This window comes from Anser brachyrhynchus, assembly GCF_964034855.1.
Source record: "Anser brachyrhynchus genome assembly, chromosome: 7".
NCBI lineage: Eukaryota > Metazoa > Chordata > Aves > Anseriformes > Anatidae > Anser > Anser brachyrhynchus.
Genome location: NC_137701.1, coordinates 2,482,852 through 2,499,568, shown reverse-complemented (window position 1 = coordinate 2,499,568; position 16,717 = coordinate 2,482,852). Strand labels below are relative to the sequence as shown.

The window sequence follows — 16,717 nt, the reverse complement described above, 5'->3', positions numbered from 1 at the left end:
CAGATACAAACCTCACTAGGAAACACTTCTCAGCATACTGATTTCACAAGAGGTTCATGACTGAGACACTAGAAATAAGAGCAGATATGTCTACACCTTCCACTCACTTTCCAAAGGACTCACGCCTTCTGGGGATCTCTCCAAAATGATGCAGATAGTCTGTACAGAGCTGGGAAGGCAGAGGAGGTGAATGATATTGGCAGCCAGGCAGAGAACTAGCTAGCTGTTCTCTTCCAGACTTTCACGGCTGCACAGAGCATAGTGTCTCCCTGTACCATTTAGTGACTTTATGACATCACCACCTGTTACCACGGAAATCCAGAAACTACAAATTTGGATCTTGGCAGCAAGGTATAAGGAGGAAGTATCTTCCTCTTTAGGGGGTCAAAAAGGAAAGCTGAAAAAAATTTTCAGAACGTCTTCGAATTGGAATAAGGTTGGGAGAGGTTAATAATTCCAAAACAAACAATTGTAGCTGTTGAAGAGGCAGTGTGGTCCCTACAATGTCCTTCATAAAAAGCAAACGTGGGAGATCAAGTGCAGAACCCCTAACTTCATGCATCTTAAACATATCTCTCAGACATAAGACCATTGCTATTGACTTATAACTTTAGCTCTGACCAGCAGATATAAAGAGCTGCTTTTAGAGATGAGATATCCACTGACCAATGATTTTCAGGAAGTGCTAATAACTGCTGCTTCTTGAGAAAGAGTTTGCTTGTGGTTCACAGCAAAGAAAGTATGTAGTGTTGAGTTCTGATAAAATTGTGTGCAAATACCATTACTGTTGTGATGACATGCTTTTTATAGCTTTTAATTAATTAATTTATTTATTTTTGGTGAGAACTGGTGTCTTTAGACATGAATTTTATGGCTTTTAAGTGCTTGAGATTTTTGAAGTTATGGAAATAACATTTTTGTCTTTTAGTAACATTAGCTGACATTTTACTTATGTTGCACAGCTAAATGAAAACTGCTTTTTAAATGGATGATTATTAAATTGAATTATTGAGTAGTTGAGGGCTGGCTAATATTAGCTCTTACACAGGCTTGTTTGATTTCACTGACATTGCACAAGATGTACAAGTATGGTATGTACTTCAGTTGCCTACAGATGCATGCACCCTTGCTGCAAAGGCAGGGGGAGCAGGAGCTGACCTCAGCTCTGGAATCTTAACAGCTGCTTTGTCTCCATGTGCACCTGCAAGGCTGTGGGCTGTGTGTGGCTGTACTTCCACCTGGAGGTCCCATGTCAGAAAGGTAGAGGTTGTTAATGCTCACCAGGTGTGAGGGAGATCTGACTCAACCTGTACAGAGTATGAAAGACCTGTGGACTCATTTTATTTGGCTGTCTCCACTAAGGACCAAAATCATCTGGAAAAAAAACACCTTGTTGATAATCTGGTTTTAAGTATATCCATGATGGCAGTTCTTATGTGGACATTGAGCAGCATTTCTAGCATTGTTCCATAACTGTCTCAGACAAGCACAGGAACACGGTTAATCTGATTCATGTCCTCCATATAAAAAAGCAAACAAGACCTGCTCACCAAACAACCAGTCTGTTGTTCTCCTATTTAGTTGGCGGCTTGGTTCCTGGGATTTCTATTCCACAAGAGCAGTTTGAATATGGTCAAGCTCTTGTTATCTGGAATATGTCTCAGTGTTCCCTGTTATGCCTTGTTTCAGTGGGATAATGACCAAGAAAGCTGCTGAGCCATGGATGGATTGTAGGAATATGTCATGAGAAAGATGCCTGGAGTCATCTGTCCACACGCTGTGATGCTGGCTCGCGTTTCCAAAACAGAGTTGCAGACAGAAGAGATCATGACTGCTCTGAAGAACTTTGCTATCTATGCACGTTCCTTTTTTATGCTTTATAGTGAGTCACTTTGAAAGGCTCCCTTTTTGGTCCTCTTTAGTTAGACTGCTGGTTACTTTTTCTTGCACATCCAGCTTACTGGGACTGTTGTCATGTTTTTTCTCCCTGGAATAGTTGAAGTGTTGTCCTTTTCCCTTTTTTCTCCTTTATTTATTTATTTATTTATTTTGGGGGTATGGAAGATGCTTCTGAAGAGGAAGGATTTTACTTCTTGGAAAAATTCACATACAACACACATGCCCCACACAGAGTTTCAGGCTGGAGGTATGCTCTGGAATTCCCATGGAGGAGAGAACATTTTGTTTTGGCTGGTAAATTCCTGGTTCCGGTGATCTCTGCCATGGTTTCAGAGCGAGGTGCACTCCTGTGGCCTTTGTGTCCATCCCAAATATGCTCTCCAAATTCTGGCTGATCTGGAGCTACTCTTAGGTGTACCCACAAGGGATTAGGAGAAAGTACTGTGACACTGCCTGATTCCCACACAAACCTTAGGTAAATAAATGAATATGACAAGTATCATATTAAGCCATTAAGCTGACAAATATATGGTTTTCTTATTTCTTATATAATATACACTTGCACTTATAAATCTAAATTATTACTGGGCACCTGCATGTCTGTGCTGATGCTTTTCCTTATATTTGATAAAGTGGAACTGAAAGGGCAGCTTAACAGGGCATACAGGGACAGAGACTGCTATATCTTGCCATCTTCAGCATAAACATATTGACTCCTCGACTCAGAGAAAGGGGGGTGAAAGGAATGCAGTGTAGAGTATCCTTAGAGAATAAACTAATTGTCTTTCTCATGTTTTCATCCTCCTTTTCCTCCGGAGGCAAACACACACCTAAACCTGAGAGTCATTCAAACTACACATGTATTTATTGAATTCAACTGCATGGAACCCCATCCCTTGACGAAAACACTTGTGAAGAGCCAGAAAATAGATCATTACATCTGGTAACAGCATTGATACAGGCTGGTAACATCAACACAGGGTGATTCTCTCCATTCCTTCTGGATTGCACTGCGATGGGATAGATGATTAGAAGTGCCTGATATCTGATAGGAAAATAGTGATTGTAATAGATGAAAGCCCCTTTAAAGACAGCCCTTTCTTGTTCCCTTTCCTGGCCATCTGGTTTTGTGTCAAGTCTTGGTTGCTGACTAAAATGGCAACACAGATAAGTTTTTAAAGGCCCCGATTCATAAAACTAGTAACAGCACTAAGAGAAGCTGATGTATATTCTCTTCTGACTAGTGTATCATTAATGAAACTGGTATCACATTTTCCTTGTAAAATAGCTAATCCTGCAGGGACCAAGAAAAGGATCTGGGCTGACTTCCAGGCTCCAGTGGGCTGACCATTAGGAATGAAGCCTTCCTGCTGCCTTCCTTAGGAAGGGGACACTGCGAGAGCTGTTTTTCAAAGCAGAGCCTCATCTTCAGCCCTGTGTTGTGGAGTTGATGGCCTACAGCTGGGGATCATTAAGCCATGGTGTCATTCAAAAAGGGGATGCACTGGCTGCTAGCTGACACAGGCCAGTTTTGAGTTGCTATGCTTCTCGAAAAGGACAAAAAGGCCAAGAAAAGAGAAGAACTTCACAGAATCACAGAATCATCTAGGTTGGAAGAGACCTCCAAGATCACCAAGTCCAACCTCTCACCTAACACTAACAAGTCCTCCACTAAACCATATCACTAAGTCCTACATCTAAACATCTCTTGAAGACCTCCAGAGATGGTGACTCAACCACTTCCCTGCGCAGCCCATTCCAATGCCTAACAACCCTTTCAGTAAAGAAGTTCTTCCTAATATCCAACCTAAACCTCCCCTGGCACAACTTTAGCCCATTCCCCCTCGTCCTGTCACCAGGCACGTGGGAGAATAGACCAACCCCTACCTCTCTACAGCCTCCTTTAAGGTACCTGTAGAGTGTGATAAGGTTGCCCCTGAGCCTCCTCTTCTTCAGGCTGAACAATCCCAGCTCCCTCAGCCGCTCCTCGTAAGACTTGTTCTCCAGACCCCTCACCAGCTTCGTTGCCCTTCTCTGGACTCGCTCGAGCACCTCCATGTCCTTCTTGTAGCAAGGGGCCCAAAACTGAACACAGTACTCGAGGTGCGGCCTCACCAGAGCCGAGTACAGGGGGACAATCACCTCCCTAGACCTGCTGGCCACACTGCTTCTTATACAGGCCAGGATGCTGTTGGCCTTCTTGGCCACCTGAGCACACTGCTGGCTTATATTCAGCCGACTATCAACCAATACTCACAGGAACTTATCACCTATTGGAACATATTCTGGCTATACTTCACTAGATCCATATCGTGAAGGCCTGAAGTGCCCATAAAGGGCTACTGCAAATTCATAAATCATAGCCACAGCTCCCTGTTTCTATGGCAATCACCACCACACCTGCTTAGGATCTAGCCTTGCATACCTGTAACTCCTCTGTCTATATCTCACTCATTAGTCATTCATGAGATTAATTTATTCCTACTTGGTTTTGCTAGAACTTTTTTGTTTTTTAAAGGAATGAAGAGCATCTTTTAAAAAAAGTGTTTGAAGGCAAGTTATACTGCTGGGTGCCTGGTGCTTCAGTGTTTGGGCTTCAAACACATTGAGACATGCCGATTTGTTTAAGAGCTACAGTCTTTCCTGGAATGTTTTTAAATCATGTAAACATTCCTATTAGTTTTATGGATTTCTAAACTGTTTTTGTAAATTTGGGTACAAATTTAAGTTGACAGTGTACTTTCTAAACTTCTACTAAATAGAGCCAACTTGCTATTGATAGAGGAATATCTCTCAAATGGCCTTATGACGTCTTGCAATGGAAGACTTTTCATTAGAAAAACAACCTACCATGTATGTATAAATCTTTTATCAGTTCTTACCACGCCCTAATGTCTGTGGGACTCCTGGTGGTGGAAAGGGGAAGAGAAGAGAGAGAAAAAGTATAAGGATTATTTAATAGAGAAATAAACATAATTTCATTGAGCAATGTTTGCCACTTACTATTATCATGCAGCCAACAAGTCTTAATGCTTAGAATCTTCCCACTTACAGGGAGTGTATTGGTGCTTTCCTTGCACAAGTACTTTTTACCTCTTTCCAAGTGTGTCAATGCTGCTTTAAAAGATTAGAATGGAAAACTTTTGTAACTATACCATCTGGCTTTAATTTTCTTTAATTGTCAGACAAGATCCTATAGTCCAGTGAAAAGGGATAGAGCTAAACCTGCTGCATTTTAAGGATTTAAGCCTGCCTTTCCCCCCTGTAAATTTTGACCTTTTTGAAATGAGCACTTTTTTTTTTTTTTTTTTTTTTTTTCAGAAAGGGGAACATAAAGCAAATGTTCACTACTTTTATTAGTGGAGCCAAATTCCATGCATTCTGTCTGCTTTTCACTGACAGAAAATTTAATCCAAAATAATTAGAGCTTTTAAATGGCACTGTATGTCACTGACTTGGCTGACTTAGAATTTTGTAAAGCATATATTTTCTCAAGAAAATTAAGTTTAATACGTAAAACACTGATTATGATGACCTTGGGAAAATACATTCTAAAGAAAGTAGTGGATGTTTGTGAGTGTTTTGAAATCTCCTGATTGAGCAGTTTGCTATTGAGGAATAGTGTTGTTGTGTTACATCCTATGGTAGGGTTCTCTTGCCTGCCCTTGCCTTCTGCCTGGGTTCTGAAGGCTCTAAAGGAAGCAGGGGCAACCTCAGTCCCCTCTTCTGAGGAGCTCCCTGGGGAAGGAAAATATGTTATGCATACAAAAAAAAAATAAAAATGCTGAAACCACTATTTAATTGTCTGTCTTATTACACGGCTAAACAGACTTGGGGTGTGCACTGATATGCCATGTACACAGTTTTCCTGTGTTCCCGGGGGCATGGCTGAGCCTTGGGAACAGTTGCTCAATGGCGTCACTGGGGGGCTTGATGAGCTGCCAAATTCTTCCTTGTTTAGTTTACTTTGTCTAGTTTGCCTCCAATTATCAAAAAACTTAATTATTTTACACACACACCATTTAAATCCATATAGGTGATACTCTTCATGCTGAAAATGGGTTACACCATTCTCAGGTTTTGCAGCTGCCTGAGCAGTGGTGGTGGATATTCGTTTGGTAACTGAGCTGGGAAGGAAAAGAGCTTGAAAATTCAGTTTTAATGCTTTCTTTTAGATATTCCCATTGGACCATGCAAATAACTCTTCCCATTTATATTATGAAAGAAACCAGAAGAGTCTAAATTAAAAAAAAAAAAGTATTTTAAAATTAAAACCTTTGAGAGCTTAATTAAATGTACTGTGACAAAAAATGTGCAGTTCACTTACAGCTATTGACTTGAGGTTTATACATTATTGCCAAGTCCTGGAATGAATAAAGTTTTAATGTTGAATCAGGAACAATTTTTCTTGTACATTTTTTATGTTGAAGCAATGAGAAAATATATACTTAGATTTCATTTAAATACCAAAAAAGAGGGTCTTTGGGTTGCAAGTAATGAAGCTGAGTTGTTTAAAACTTGCAGTCCTCTTAAGAGGAAATTTTCTGTCAGTCCCTGGAAAACTCAGGAATTTTCAAGGTTTGCATGGGATGAACATGAAGAATGGCATCTTGTTAAATCTACATTTGCTTTAAATCCTGAGACACATACATGAGCTTTGCTCATTTCAGCCTCACTCATGCTGGATGATACTCTTCTGGTCTGCAGAAATGTCAGCGAATCCCAGGTGCAGCTCTCTGTAGTGGTGCCCCTGGGGCTAGCAGGTGGCAGTTCAGTCAGGGTGGTTTGCCTGGCTGCAGTGTGGCATGACCTACTGTCCCCAGTCACTGTCTTTGGTGAAGGGGGAGAAAGGTGAGTGCAGCAGAGCTCTAAGTTACTGAATGAAGATCTGTGGCCTGTGCTCTGTATTGGGCCACACTTGAATCTTTCAAAAGATCTCTGAATCTTTTAACCTTCCCTTCCTTTCCTTTTTATTTATTTATTTATTTATTTATTTAAATTTAGAGAGCTGTTTCTTATAGAATGCAGGGAAAAGCATCTGGAGATTGTAAAAAACTTATGATGGGGTATGTAGGGGATGAACAACTGGCAGGGAAACAGACAACTCAGGGCTGTTCAGGGAGGAACAAGCATAGGAAAACAGTGATAAGGGAATAAAAGGGTCTGGTTGCTTTTGAACAAGTTGTTGGTCAGCACACTTGCCTGGCTGTATGCTGTGCATTATCAGCAGTCTGTCCTGTCTAAATAAACTCCATTTGTAATTATTTTTCTGGTAAGGGACTCCTTATTTTTGTGCATGTGTATGGACGGAGATCTACATGCCACAAACTGGAGTCAGGTGTCCATGCATGTGTGGTGCCACCAACTGCAGTGAGCAAGTGTATGTGTGTCAGTGTCTGACTGAGTGGCAGCGAGTATCAAGCTGGACTATCTGCAAGTAGGATAAGTGGCTTGGGAGCCAGGTCTGGGCCGGATACGTATGTGTCTGAGTGAGGCAACCAAAGGAGTTGGCTACTGATCAGGAGGTCCAGGCCAACTACTGGAGAGACTGTAAGGTTCTGCGGGTCAGTGGAGAGACCCATTTGTGTGTGTGTGTGTGTGTGTGTGCACACACGCGCACGTGTGTGTGGCCAGCTGTGTGCGACTAGTGGGAATACATGCTCAGCCTACTACTGGATTTTGCAGGAGACATATCATAGATGCCTTAGCAGAGCTTTGTTTCATCTGAAAGTGCATCTTTCCTCATACTTATAGCTGTACCCACCTGACCGCTGATTCCTTTTTATATGTTCATTCTTTTTCCTGCATGTCCCGAGGTGCTTATTCTGAGGAGGGAGCCTCCCCCTCTAGTCCCCTGCTCGCTTGGCTATTCCCAACAGGCTGTTCGCCCCTTGCCAGCTCACCTGCTAAGCTCGCGGTGCAGCGGGGATGCGGGGCCGGGCGGCGGGGCCCTGCCCTCTGGCGGCGGCGGCGCGCAGCTTTTGGGATCTAAGCTTAATCTTTAGGAACATGCATATTAGTTTGTCACTAATAAAACACATCTTTACGTACTGAGCTCTATGCATACACTTCACCAGTATTGGTGATGCAGATTTTCAACACAATTTTTCTTATTTTAGAGCTATACCACCAGCAGGAGAAAATAAACTTCAGTGCTCAGCATCTCTAGTGCTATTTGTACGTCATTATTTGAGAGTAAAGAATGTGTAGGTATGCATTTCTAGCAGCCCTTTTTGTGAATAACCAACCAGATACTTATCTTGGACTTAACCTATGCTAAACAGCTTTCTTACATTTTCTGTTTGTTTTTAACCATTCCAATTCTTTGAATTCATGGTTTCCCTAAGAGGACAGATTATCAGACAGAAAATCTAAACTGCCTGGGTTCCTCTTGGATATCGTGGCAAAAGAAACAGAGAGCAGAAGCAGGACTGTGCTTGAGCAAGTGCATCTTGGGATCATTCGTGCTGTGTTGTACTACTTGTAGCTTCCAGAGAAGAACTGACGATGTAGATAGGTGTGAGCAGCCTCCTGGAGTGTGTAAGGCTCCAGAGAGCAGCTTCAGACCACAGGTCACCCTGATGTGGGAAGGTGGTGCAAGAGTCCAAGGTCCTGAAAGAATTCACCGACTTCTGCACTCCTAACCCTCCACAGCACTGACACTCCCCTCCAGGCCTTTCTTTTTAGGCAAAAAGGCCTTTGTGATTCCTTTATTTTGCTTGCTCTCTGCTCAGTGTAAGAGACTGATGTCAAGCAACATACAGTTGTCTTCTGAACTGGCACTGTAGGGTTCTGTGCACCTCTGATAGATGCTGAGTATCTTCAGTTTTGTTGTTTCTGAGAGTTGCAGGCTATCAGATACAAATCCTCATTTGAAGAGAGCCTATGATTTCCCAGTTTCTCTCGCAGCAAAGCAGCATGTGTTTTTCAAGTGTTTGTGCCAATAAGGCCTACTGCATTTTTTCTATGGACATGACCAGGAAGATAATCTTCCTTTATCATTTACTTACAATTTAATTCAAATTTCCACGACAGTGGGAGACACTCCCTGCCTGGGAAAAGTTCTCAGCCTGCAGGGTAGGCCATGGTGGTTTTTGCTGCTTCTCCCCATGTCATGACTTTCTAAGGCCAGTTTTGTCCAGTGTTGGTTAGAATTATGTTAGGTGAGGTAAAGGGAAAATGTGCAATTCCCTGCCTTCAGCTCACACCCTTTTGACATCTGTTTTCCCTGGTGTTTATAGTAAGGCTTTGCTGTGCTACCTGTTACACAGTGTCATGACTACTAGCAATGAGCAACACTTGTGTTTTCCAGCTCATTGAGCTGTTTTCCTGGACTGAATTGTAAGTGTGTGTGTGTGTGTGTGTGTTTTAAATTAGCCTCACTAGCTTTAAATCTAGTGAGCTAGCTATACTTTTCCACGGATAAAGTGGTTTTGGTTGCCATGAACAGGAGAAAACAGTAAGAATCAGGTAACTGAGCTGGCCACAAAATTGGAGTGATGAGAAAAGGTAACTATAGAGACAGGATTTCCCCTGGTACAGAGGAAATAAATTAGCATCGTGACTCAATAAACCTGGGCAAAGGTTCCTGTCTAAGATCAATTTCTGAGGTCCCTGTCTATATGACTTTCAATTGATGGCCTAACATAATGGTGCTGGTGGTTTTCAGCTTGAGTTCACCTCGAAAAACAAAAGAAACAGCAGCCACTGGAGTGGCATAAAATGCAGATTGATTCGTTCAGCTGGGGCAAGGAGGTGCTACTTGGAGGTGAGCCCTAGGTGAGTCCTAGGGTCACTTGGAGGTGACCCAACAAGGTTATGAAGGTAAGCTCCCCAAAAGTAGTCAGAATCTGAGTTCCCTACCAACTGTAGTGTGAAAATTTGTGTGATTACACCTCAGTGCAGTCATTGTAAAGTGGGAGCTCATCATCTCTTCGTTTATTGCCAAAACAGCAGGGACAGAGTGTTTACAGGTGAAGGCCAGGCATACTTGTGGAGATGTCACATTCTCTCTTAGAACATTGGGAAAGAGATGAGATCTGCTGAACATTGGGAAAGAGATGAGATCTGCTGAATCTGCTTTGCTCTGTTGGATCCACTGGACAACACTTCTGGTGACCCTCAGCCAGGAAATCTGGATGTGTAATGGTACAGGTTATACGCAGTGCCAGCACCCTTCTGTTGGCAGACTGGAGCCAAGACGTCTGGCAAGGCTGGTCTAGAGCGAATGAATGAAAGAGAACTTACCTCCAAACTGCCATCAGTGGTGAGGCTAGAACAGCTCAGTTTCCTCTAGTGGTGGTAAATTGTGCAGAAGAGACACTGGCCGTACCTCAGATGTGATGGGGATTACACCTCAGAGAGCTTTTGTTGGGGTGTTTGCTACCTTGGTACTTAGTGCCTGGGCTTTGCTGGTACACTGGAAGGTGTTGAAAGTAACCATATCATGACGCAGAAATAAGCATAATGCCCCCAAACTCTATTATGACTAAATGAGTGAAATGCACATAGGACAAGAAACTGTAATGAAAAAGCACCAATTCTTACCGTGGAACATTTCTTGCAGTAGACTTGGTCTGGAGGCACATCTCTTGAACTGTGCAGAAATGGATGAGATTTAGATGTTAAGAAAGAAGCTGTCCTTTTTTAGTCCTTAGAGCAACAAAATCATAGAGCTGTGCTTTGTTACTGGGAGGTGAATGTTCACAGGATAAGAGCGGGCATTGGATCGGTCAGGATCAGTAGCAAATTAGCAGATTTTAACATTAAAAAAAAAAAAGGCGGTGAGGGGGCTAGAAAGTCTGAATGTTTCCAAGGCCAGGCTACAGCTGAAGACAGTCATAATAGTTAATAACCACAGACATATTTGACTGCATTTTGACCTTTTCACTTCTGCTGTCTGTGCAAAGTGTCTGTGCAAACCCTCATTGTGTACCCATATGGAAAACCTGCAGTAGAGTTGCAGTGCTCTTTGATTCATGGTTATTAGGTAATGTCTTTTACTACTTCAAGGAACAATGATGAATTTGCCAGTATCTGCTGCAGTGCCAATGGTGCAACGTTGTCTTGTAAAAACAGTTCTCCAATGTGCGTATTCCAACAGATTACAGAGTCACGGAAACCTTGCAAGTGTGACTTTCTGTCCTGATTTTTCTCGTCCAAGTCTGAGGTAAATCTGGTGAGATGGAGGGATCAGGTCGTACCTGAAGGCTGCTCTGCTGCCTTCCTCTGTCGTGTACGGGCATCGGGGGCCCAGCGGGCGGCTGCAGCGCTCGGGCATCTCACCTTAACCCTGAGGGGCTGCGTGCCGCCTGAGGAGCGGTAAGGGCCGCCTGAGGGGCGAGTAACGGCCGCGGCGCGAGCGGGTAACGGCCGTCTGTCATGGCGCAGTGCGCGCGCCCGTCCGCCAGGGGGCAGCAAGCCCCTTCGGGAGTGCGGCGCTGCGGGCGGGGTGCCGGCCCCGCTGCCCGCCGAGCCCCGGAGCGGAGCGGGGTAGGTTCGGGGGCCGCCGGCCGCCTTCGTGTCCCGCGGCCGCGGCCTGTGCCCCTGAGGTGCACGCGGCTTTCCCGTACCGCGAGGGGGCCGCGCCTCGGTGCTTGCCTTCTGTCCGGCTGGGGGGTGGAGGGGGAGCGGCGGTTCCTCAGCCGTTCGTGGCCGGCACCCGGGGCACTCGCTCGGCCCCGCTTCCCCGGCGCTGTCCCGGAGGCCGGCGGCGCTTCCCGAGGAGGGCCGGCAGGTGGCAGTGGTGCCCGGCGGGACGGGGCCGCGGCGTCTCTCTGTGTGTGTGTGTGTGTGTGTGTCTGTGTGTGTCTGTGTGTGTCTGTGTGTGTGTGTGTCTGTGTGAGTGTGTGAGTGTGTGTGTGTGTGTCTGTGTCTGTGTGTGTCTGTGTGTGTGTGTGTGTGTCTGTGTGAGTGTGTGAGTGTGTGTGTGTGTGTGTGTCTGTGTGTGTCTGTGTCTGTGTGTGTCTGTGTGAGTGTGTGAGTGTGTGTGTGTGTGTGTGTCTGTGTGTGTCTGTGTCTGTGTGTCTGTGTGAGTGTGTGTGTGTGTGTGTGAGTGTGTGTGTGTGTCTGTGTGTGTGTGTGTGTGCGTGTGTCTGTGTGAGTGTGTGTGAGTGAGTGTGTGTGAGTGACAGTGAGTGACTGAGTGAGTGAGAGAGGAGCAGAGCGCGCCCGCCGCCGACCGCCGGCAGTCCCGCAGGGCACGTCCGTGCTGCCGGTTAGCGGGTGGGCTCCTCTGCTCCACGCTAGCTGCCCGCGTCTCCTTCGCAGGTTTTGTTTTTGACGGAGGTTTTCTGTATGTTCTTCGTCTCCCCTAATTAAGCGCAATGTGTAGCACTCAGATGTATTGCGAATAAGCAGAATTTGTTAGTGTGTTAAAATGAAATCATTCGTCCTCAGTGCAGGGGATAGTCCTGGACTTGGGCTCCTGACTCTCTTATTTGGCAGCACAACTTTTTATCTCGGACACACACTTTCGGTGGTACAAATTAATCTACAAGGAGAGACACTGCGTTGCCGCTGGCAAAGAAACCTTCCTTTTGTAGTAGTAGTGACTAATTTACACGCCTGCCTCCGCTCTCTTTCTAGCCTTCTATTCACAAGCGACATATCAAGGGTGGTCGAATGCCAGCAGAACAGCCTGTCTTTGGGAAAGATATTAGCTTTTTTTTCACCCTTGCTTGCCTCTCTACTTGTGCTGGCACAGGAAGCCTGTCAATACAACCTCCATCGTTACCTTATTTTTCCTCATTGACTTTCCTCCCTCTCCAGGTCCCTTCAACCCTTCAGTTTGTTCCTGATAAATATCTTGACACCGAGAAAGGCGCTAACAGGTTTGTGTGTGTTTTTATTTAGAAGTCATTCTTTCTGAGCTCGATTTCGAAGAAGCAAAAGTCTCTGTAACTGTCACCTAAATATTTCACGTCTGATTCAGCTGCCTTGTCTTTCTTGCTCAGGGTAATTATAAGCTGCCCCATAGCTACGAAAGAACTTGAGCTTCTTGCTGAAATCGCACCCAGCCGTTTCTTTCCACAAGGAGAGGGAGAAAGGAGGTCTGCAAGAGTTCACGTTAATAATGACTTAAATGCCCATTTCCCACACATCTTTGCTAGCACAAACAACTAAAATAGTCCACTTGCAAAGAACCTGATTCAGCTTTCTTGCATTCCACAATAACAGATGGATTGCTAGACTGTTTACTGTTGCTTCCCACAAACTTCCTGTTAGTAAACTCCTGTATTATTTATGAAACAGAAAAATTACAAAGAAGTACCCTAGCTGATTACTGCCTGCTGGTGAACCACTGCCAGAGAAACTTTTTATACAAATATGTGTATGAGAGCAAAGATTGCTCCAGCTGCTGCTTTTTGTTTTATTCTTACAATTGTTCATTTCACAGTATTCTGCAACCCTGACTGGACTCGTGGCCCTATTGTGTTGCATTCCCAAGCAGGTATTTCCTGCATCCAGACATTTACAGTCAAATCGAGGCATTCGTGGATGTGTGAAGGAGCAAGCGAAAAAACAAACAAACAAACAAACATAAAAGCATGCATGCATTGTTACAGCAATCAGCTACGAATAAGAAATGTTTGAAGCCTTTTTGTTTCACAATGACAATGATGAACGAGATGTTACTAATGTGATATTAATCTCTGCTGCCTTAGTGTAGGAAGTCTGTTATCTTGGAGATGTTGGTAGAAAAGAGAGAGAATATCGATCACCTTCATGCTACTTCTGACATAAGTAGGTAGCAAATGCAAAGAAACTATTTTCCTCTCAGTTTGGCTGTTAAACTCCGTGAAACATATGAGCTGAGAAAAGCACTTTGTTTTCACTGCATCCTGTAGGTTAGATTGATTTCTGACTTTTGGCAGCATGAGAAGGGAGGCCAGTCTATAGTCCATTTGCACAATGTATCAACAAAGCTAGCTAGTTTAAAAATGAGTCTGTAATAAAAAGGAATAAAATGTAACGCAGAAATATGAATCTTGTATGTTACCCAAAGTACTTGTAGTGATTCTAGAAATAACACTTGACCTAACACTAACAGTCGTTCTGTTTTTTGAATAGCTGCTGTTACATTTCCCTGCGTTTCTGTTCTATGTATGTGTTCTGTATGAACGAATTGGCTGCTCCACCTGATATTTATGACTGTAGACATGCATTATACATACATACAGAAATAGAATGAAAATTTTCCTGATCTGAGATACAGATAAGTCTTCCTTGAGATTTTTATTTGATTCCCTAAACTGAAATCAAAACTCAAACCAGCACTGCAGACTGAGTGCTTTCTAATGTTATAGACCTGCTATCATGGATCTTTCATTGCATAAAGTTTAACACAAAAAAGCTGCTGTACATTGTAGGCATCTGCAGGATGCTGCTTGAATTATCATATACCTTTACAAGGACTGTATCTGCAAAGAGCCGATACCGAATGGAATGGGGCATCTGCTGATCCTGGGGCAGAGCTCATTTGTGTGCATTTATCTGTGAGACAATGTCACATAACTTATCACTCATTTCAAATAATAATATTTTCTCTGATCAACTTCTCTCTCTTCTCTGCATTTTTAAACGCTCTCACTCTAAGCTCCTATTGACAGGAAAAGTATTCAATATTATTAAGGGCAGATGATCAACTGCAGTATCTGTCTCCTGATGCTTCACTCCACCAACAAGAAGCTTGTGACAGATGTTTCTATGTTTTATGCAAATAGGAACTTCATGGATCAGTTTTCCTTTCCTCCATGGAATATATGCAGCTGGAAAATAAAAATCCAGCTCCACTGCATGAAGGAAAAAAAAAGAAAAAGAAAAAGAAAAAAGAAAAAGAAAAAGAAAAAGAAAAAGAAAAAGAAAAAGAAAAAGAAAAAGAAAAAGAAAAAGAAAAAGAAAAAGAAAAAGAAAAAGAAAAAGAAAAAGAAAAAGAAAAAGAAAAAAAGAAAAAAGAAAAAAAGAGAAAGAAAAAAAGAGAAAAAGAGAAAAAGAAAAAAAGAAAAAGAAAAAGAAAAAGAAAAAGAAAAAGAAAAAGAAAAAGAAAAAGAAAAAGAAAAAGAAAAAGAAAAAGAAAAAGAAAAAGAAAAAGAAAAAGAAAAAGAAAAAGAAAAAGAAAAAGAAAAAGAAAAAGAAAAAGAAAAAGAAAAAGAAAAAGAAAAAGAAAAAGAAAAAGAAAGAAAAAGAAAAAGAAAGAAAAGCCACTGACCAAACAGGGAGCCGAGAGAATGCAAGCGGTACACGTGAAATCAAAATAATTGGACTGCTGGTTCCTAGGATCACTTCTGGGTGTCTTAAGTCAAGCAGTATACGCAATGGCATAGTTTTTGTGGGCTTTCTCTGTGACTACACTATCGCTCACAAGTCGTTGCTGAAAGATGAAAAAATCTTTCCTGGGTTGTGTGTGTATGATTGCTTCTTCACAAATATTTTTTTTACCATTTCTGATGTGCTGTTTTCATTCTCACAGTAGTTATGGAGAACTATCTGTATTAGATTTAATATGTAAGTATATTAAAAATAGTGAAGCTGAGCTTGCATATGAAGAAATGATTACAGTTTATATGTTATAAATAGAGACATTTATATAAACAGTATGGATTTAGTTATGTTCTTTATGATAGCACAGAAAACTGGATATGTAAAAGTGATTGATGAAAAGAAGATGGAAAATTTCCTTCCTGTTTATTAAAAGAAACAAAACCCCCCAAACTTAGCAATTTAGTGGAAGTTTAAGGGAAATATAGTTTTACAGATTATGATACAGTACAGAAAATTTCTATTTAGTGATTTCTAAAATAGCTTACAATAAGGACAGATTGTTGAATCTTACCTACTATTACCCTAGAAAAACATGAGAGGTGATCATCCTAAATGCTAATGATAAAAAAAACTATATTTTTAAATGATTATTAAATAGAATTAATATTGTTCTTTTAAACTGACATGGTCTTCTTACATTATTTCTAATTTTATATAGTTCTTTTAATATTTCTGTGCAATTAATTTTTATCATCAGATGTCAGAACATGTCTAATGGATTCTTAGTCAGTTTGTCTATACCTTATTTTCTTGGTGAAGTTTTTCTTAATCCTGTATATTTTCAGTGTTTTAAAATCTATTGTGGGTCACAGAAATATTTTTTGGAGATTCTCATTTAGGATTTAATTTTAAATCTGTATCTCATATACTGCAAACACTCAGTTGGAAACTATGATAATTTTTCATTTTACTATGATGAAGCCTGGTTTTGTATCATACTATTGTATAGAATCTTGTCTCGATCTCATGACTAGTCAAAAGCTAGGAAATCTTTATCCACTTCAGATATGCTACAAAGTTTTGTTGAAAAGTCCCTTTCTGTACTTTTCTCTATTTAAATTTATAATAAGCATTAGTGATTTTATGTAGATTTATTTTAATTGAGTTCCTTAAAAAAACATAGCCAAAGATAAAGTGCCAATATCGGGAAAAGAAGAAAGAAAGAGGCTACATGTGTAAATGAATATCCTGCTTAACTGAATCTAATTTAATTGGACAGCAAAAAATTAGCAATATGTTTATACATATTACATCATGTCTGCTTTTGCAAGTAGCTATGCAGCTAGTAACGTCCTGCAGGTAAGGTGCTGTTTCAGCTAAGACCTGTATCTGAAAAGTCAAATGCCATCCTAGAATCAAGTATTAATAGAATAAACTTAATTTTAGTTTTTCATAAGTGCAGCTGCATTTTTCTATTTAATTATAGGTTCCCACAGTAGTAATTTTTCCATGACCTGCTCAATCTCAAAAGTCAGAAAATTGCTTCTTTTTTAAA

At 41.8% G+C, this 16,717-nt stretch overlaps 1 protein-coding gene and 1 long non-coding RNA gene across 14 annotated transcripts in view; one reads left to right on the top strand and one right to left on the bottom strand.

Annotated features, from left to right (window-relative positions):
* Positions 1-16,717, bottom strand: part of LOC308198140 (uncharacterized protein) — a gene marked incomplete at its 3' end in the record, with an annotated part of 176,686 nt that overhangs the window by 56,426 nt on the left and 103,543 nt on the right. For 8 of the 13 annotated variants that reach the window (XM_080599945.1, XM_080599946.1, XM_080599944.1 and 5 more), the window contains one exon: positions 11,092-12,211. The exons of 1 other annotated variant lie outside the window; for it this stretch is intronic. In XM_080599945.1, coding sequence (XP_080456071.1) covers positions 11,092-12,211 — 1,120 coding nt within the window. Of the gene's footprint in view, positions 1-875; positions 10,319-10,446; positions 10,496-11,091; positions 12,212-16,717 lie in introns of those variants that run through there. 4 more of the 13 variants (XM_080599938.1, XM_080599939.1, XM_080599949.1 and 1 more) reach the window with 4 other exon arrangements.
* The window catches only part of LOC308198158, a 63,774-nt gene continuing 58,425 nt past the window's right edge, over positions 11,369-16,717 (top strand). The window contains exons 1-2 of the long non-coding RNA XR_013953666.1: positions 11,369-11,391; positions 12,670-12,731. This is a non-coding gene — a long non-coding RNA (uncharacterized lncRNA). The remainder of the gene's footprint in view (positions 11,392-12,669; positions 12,732-16,717) is intronic.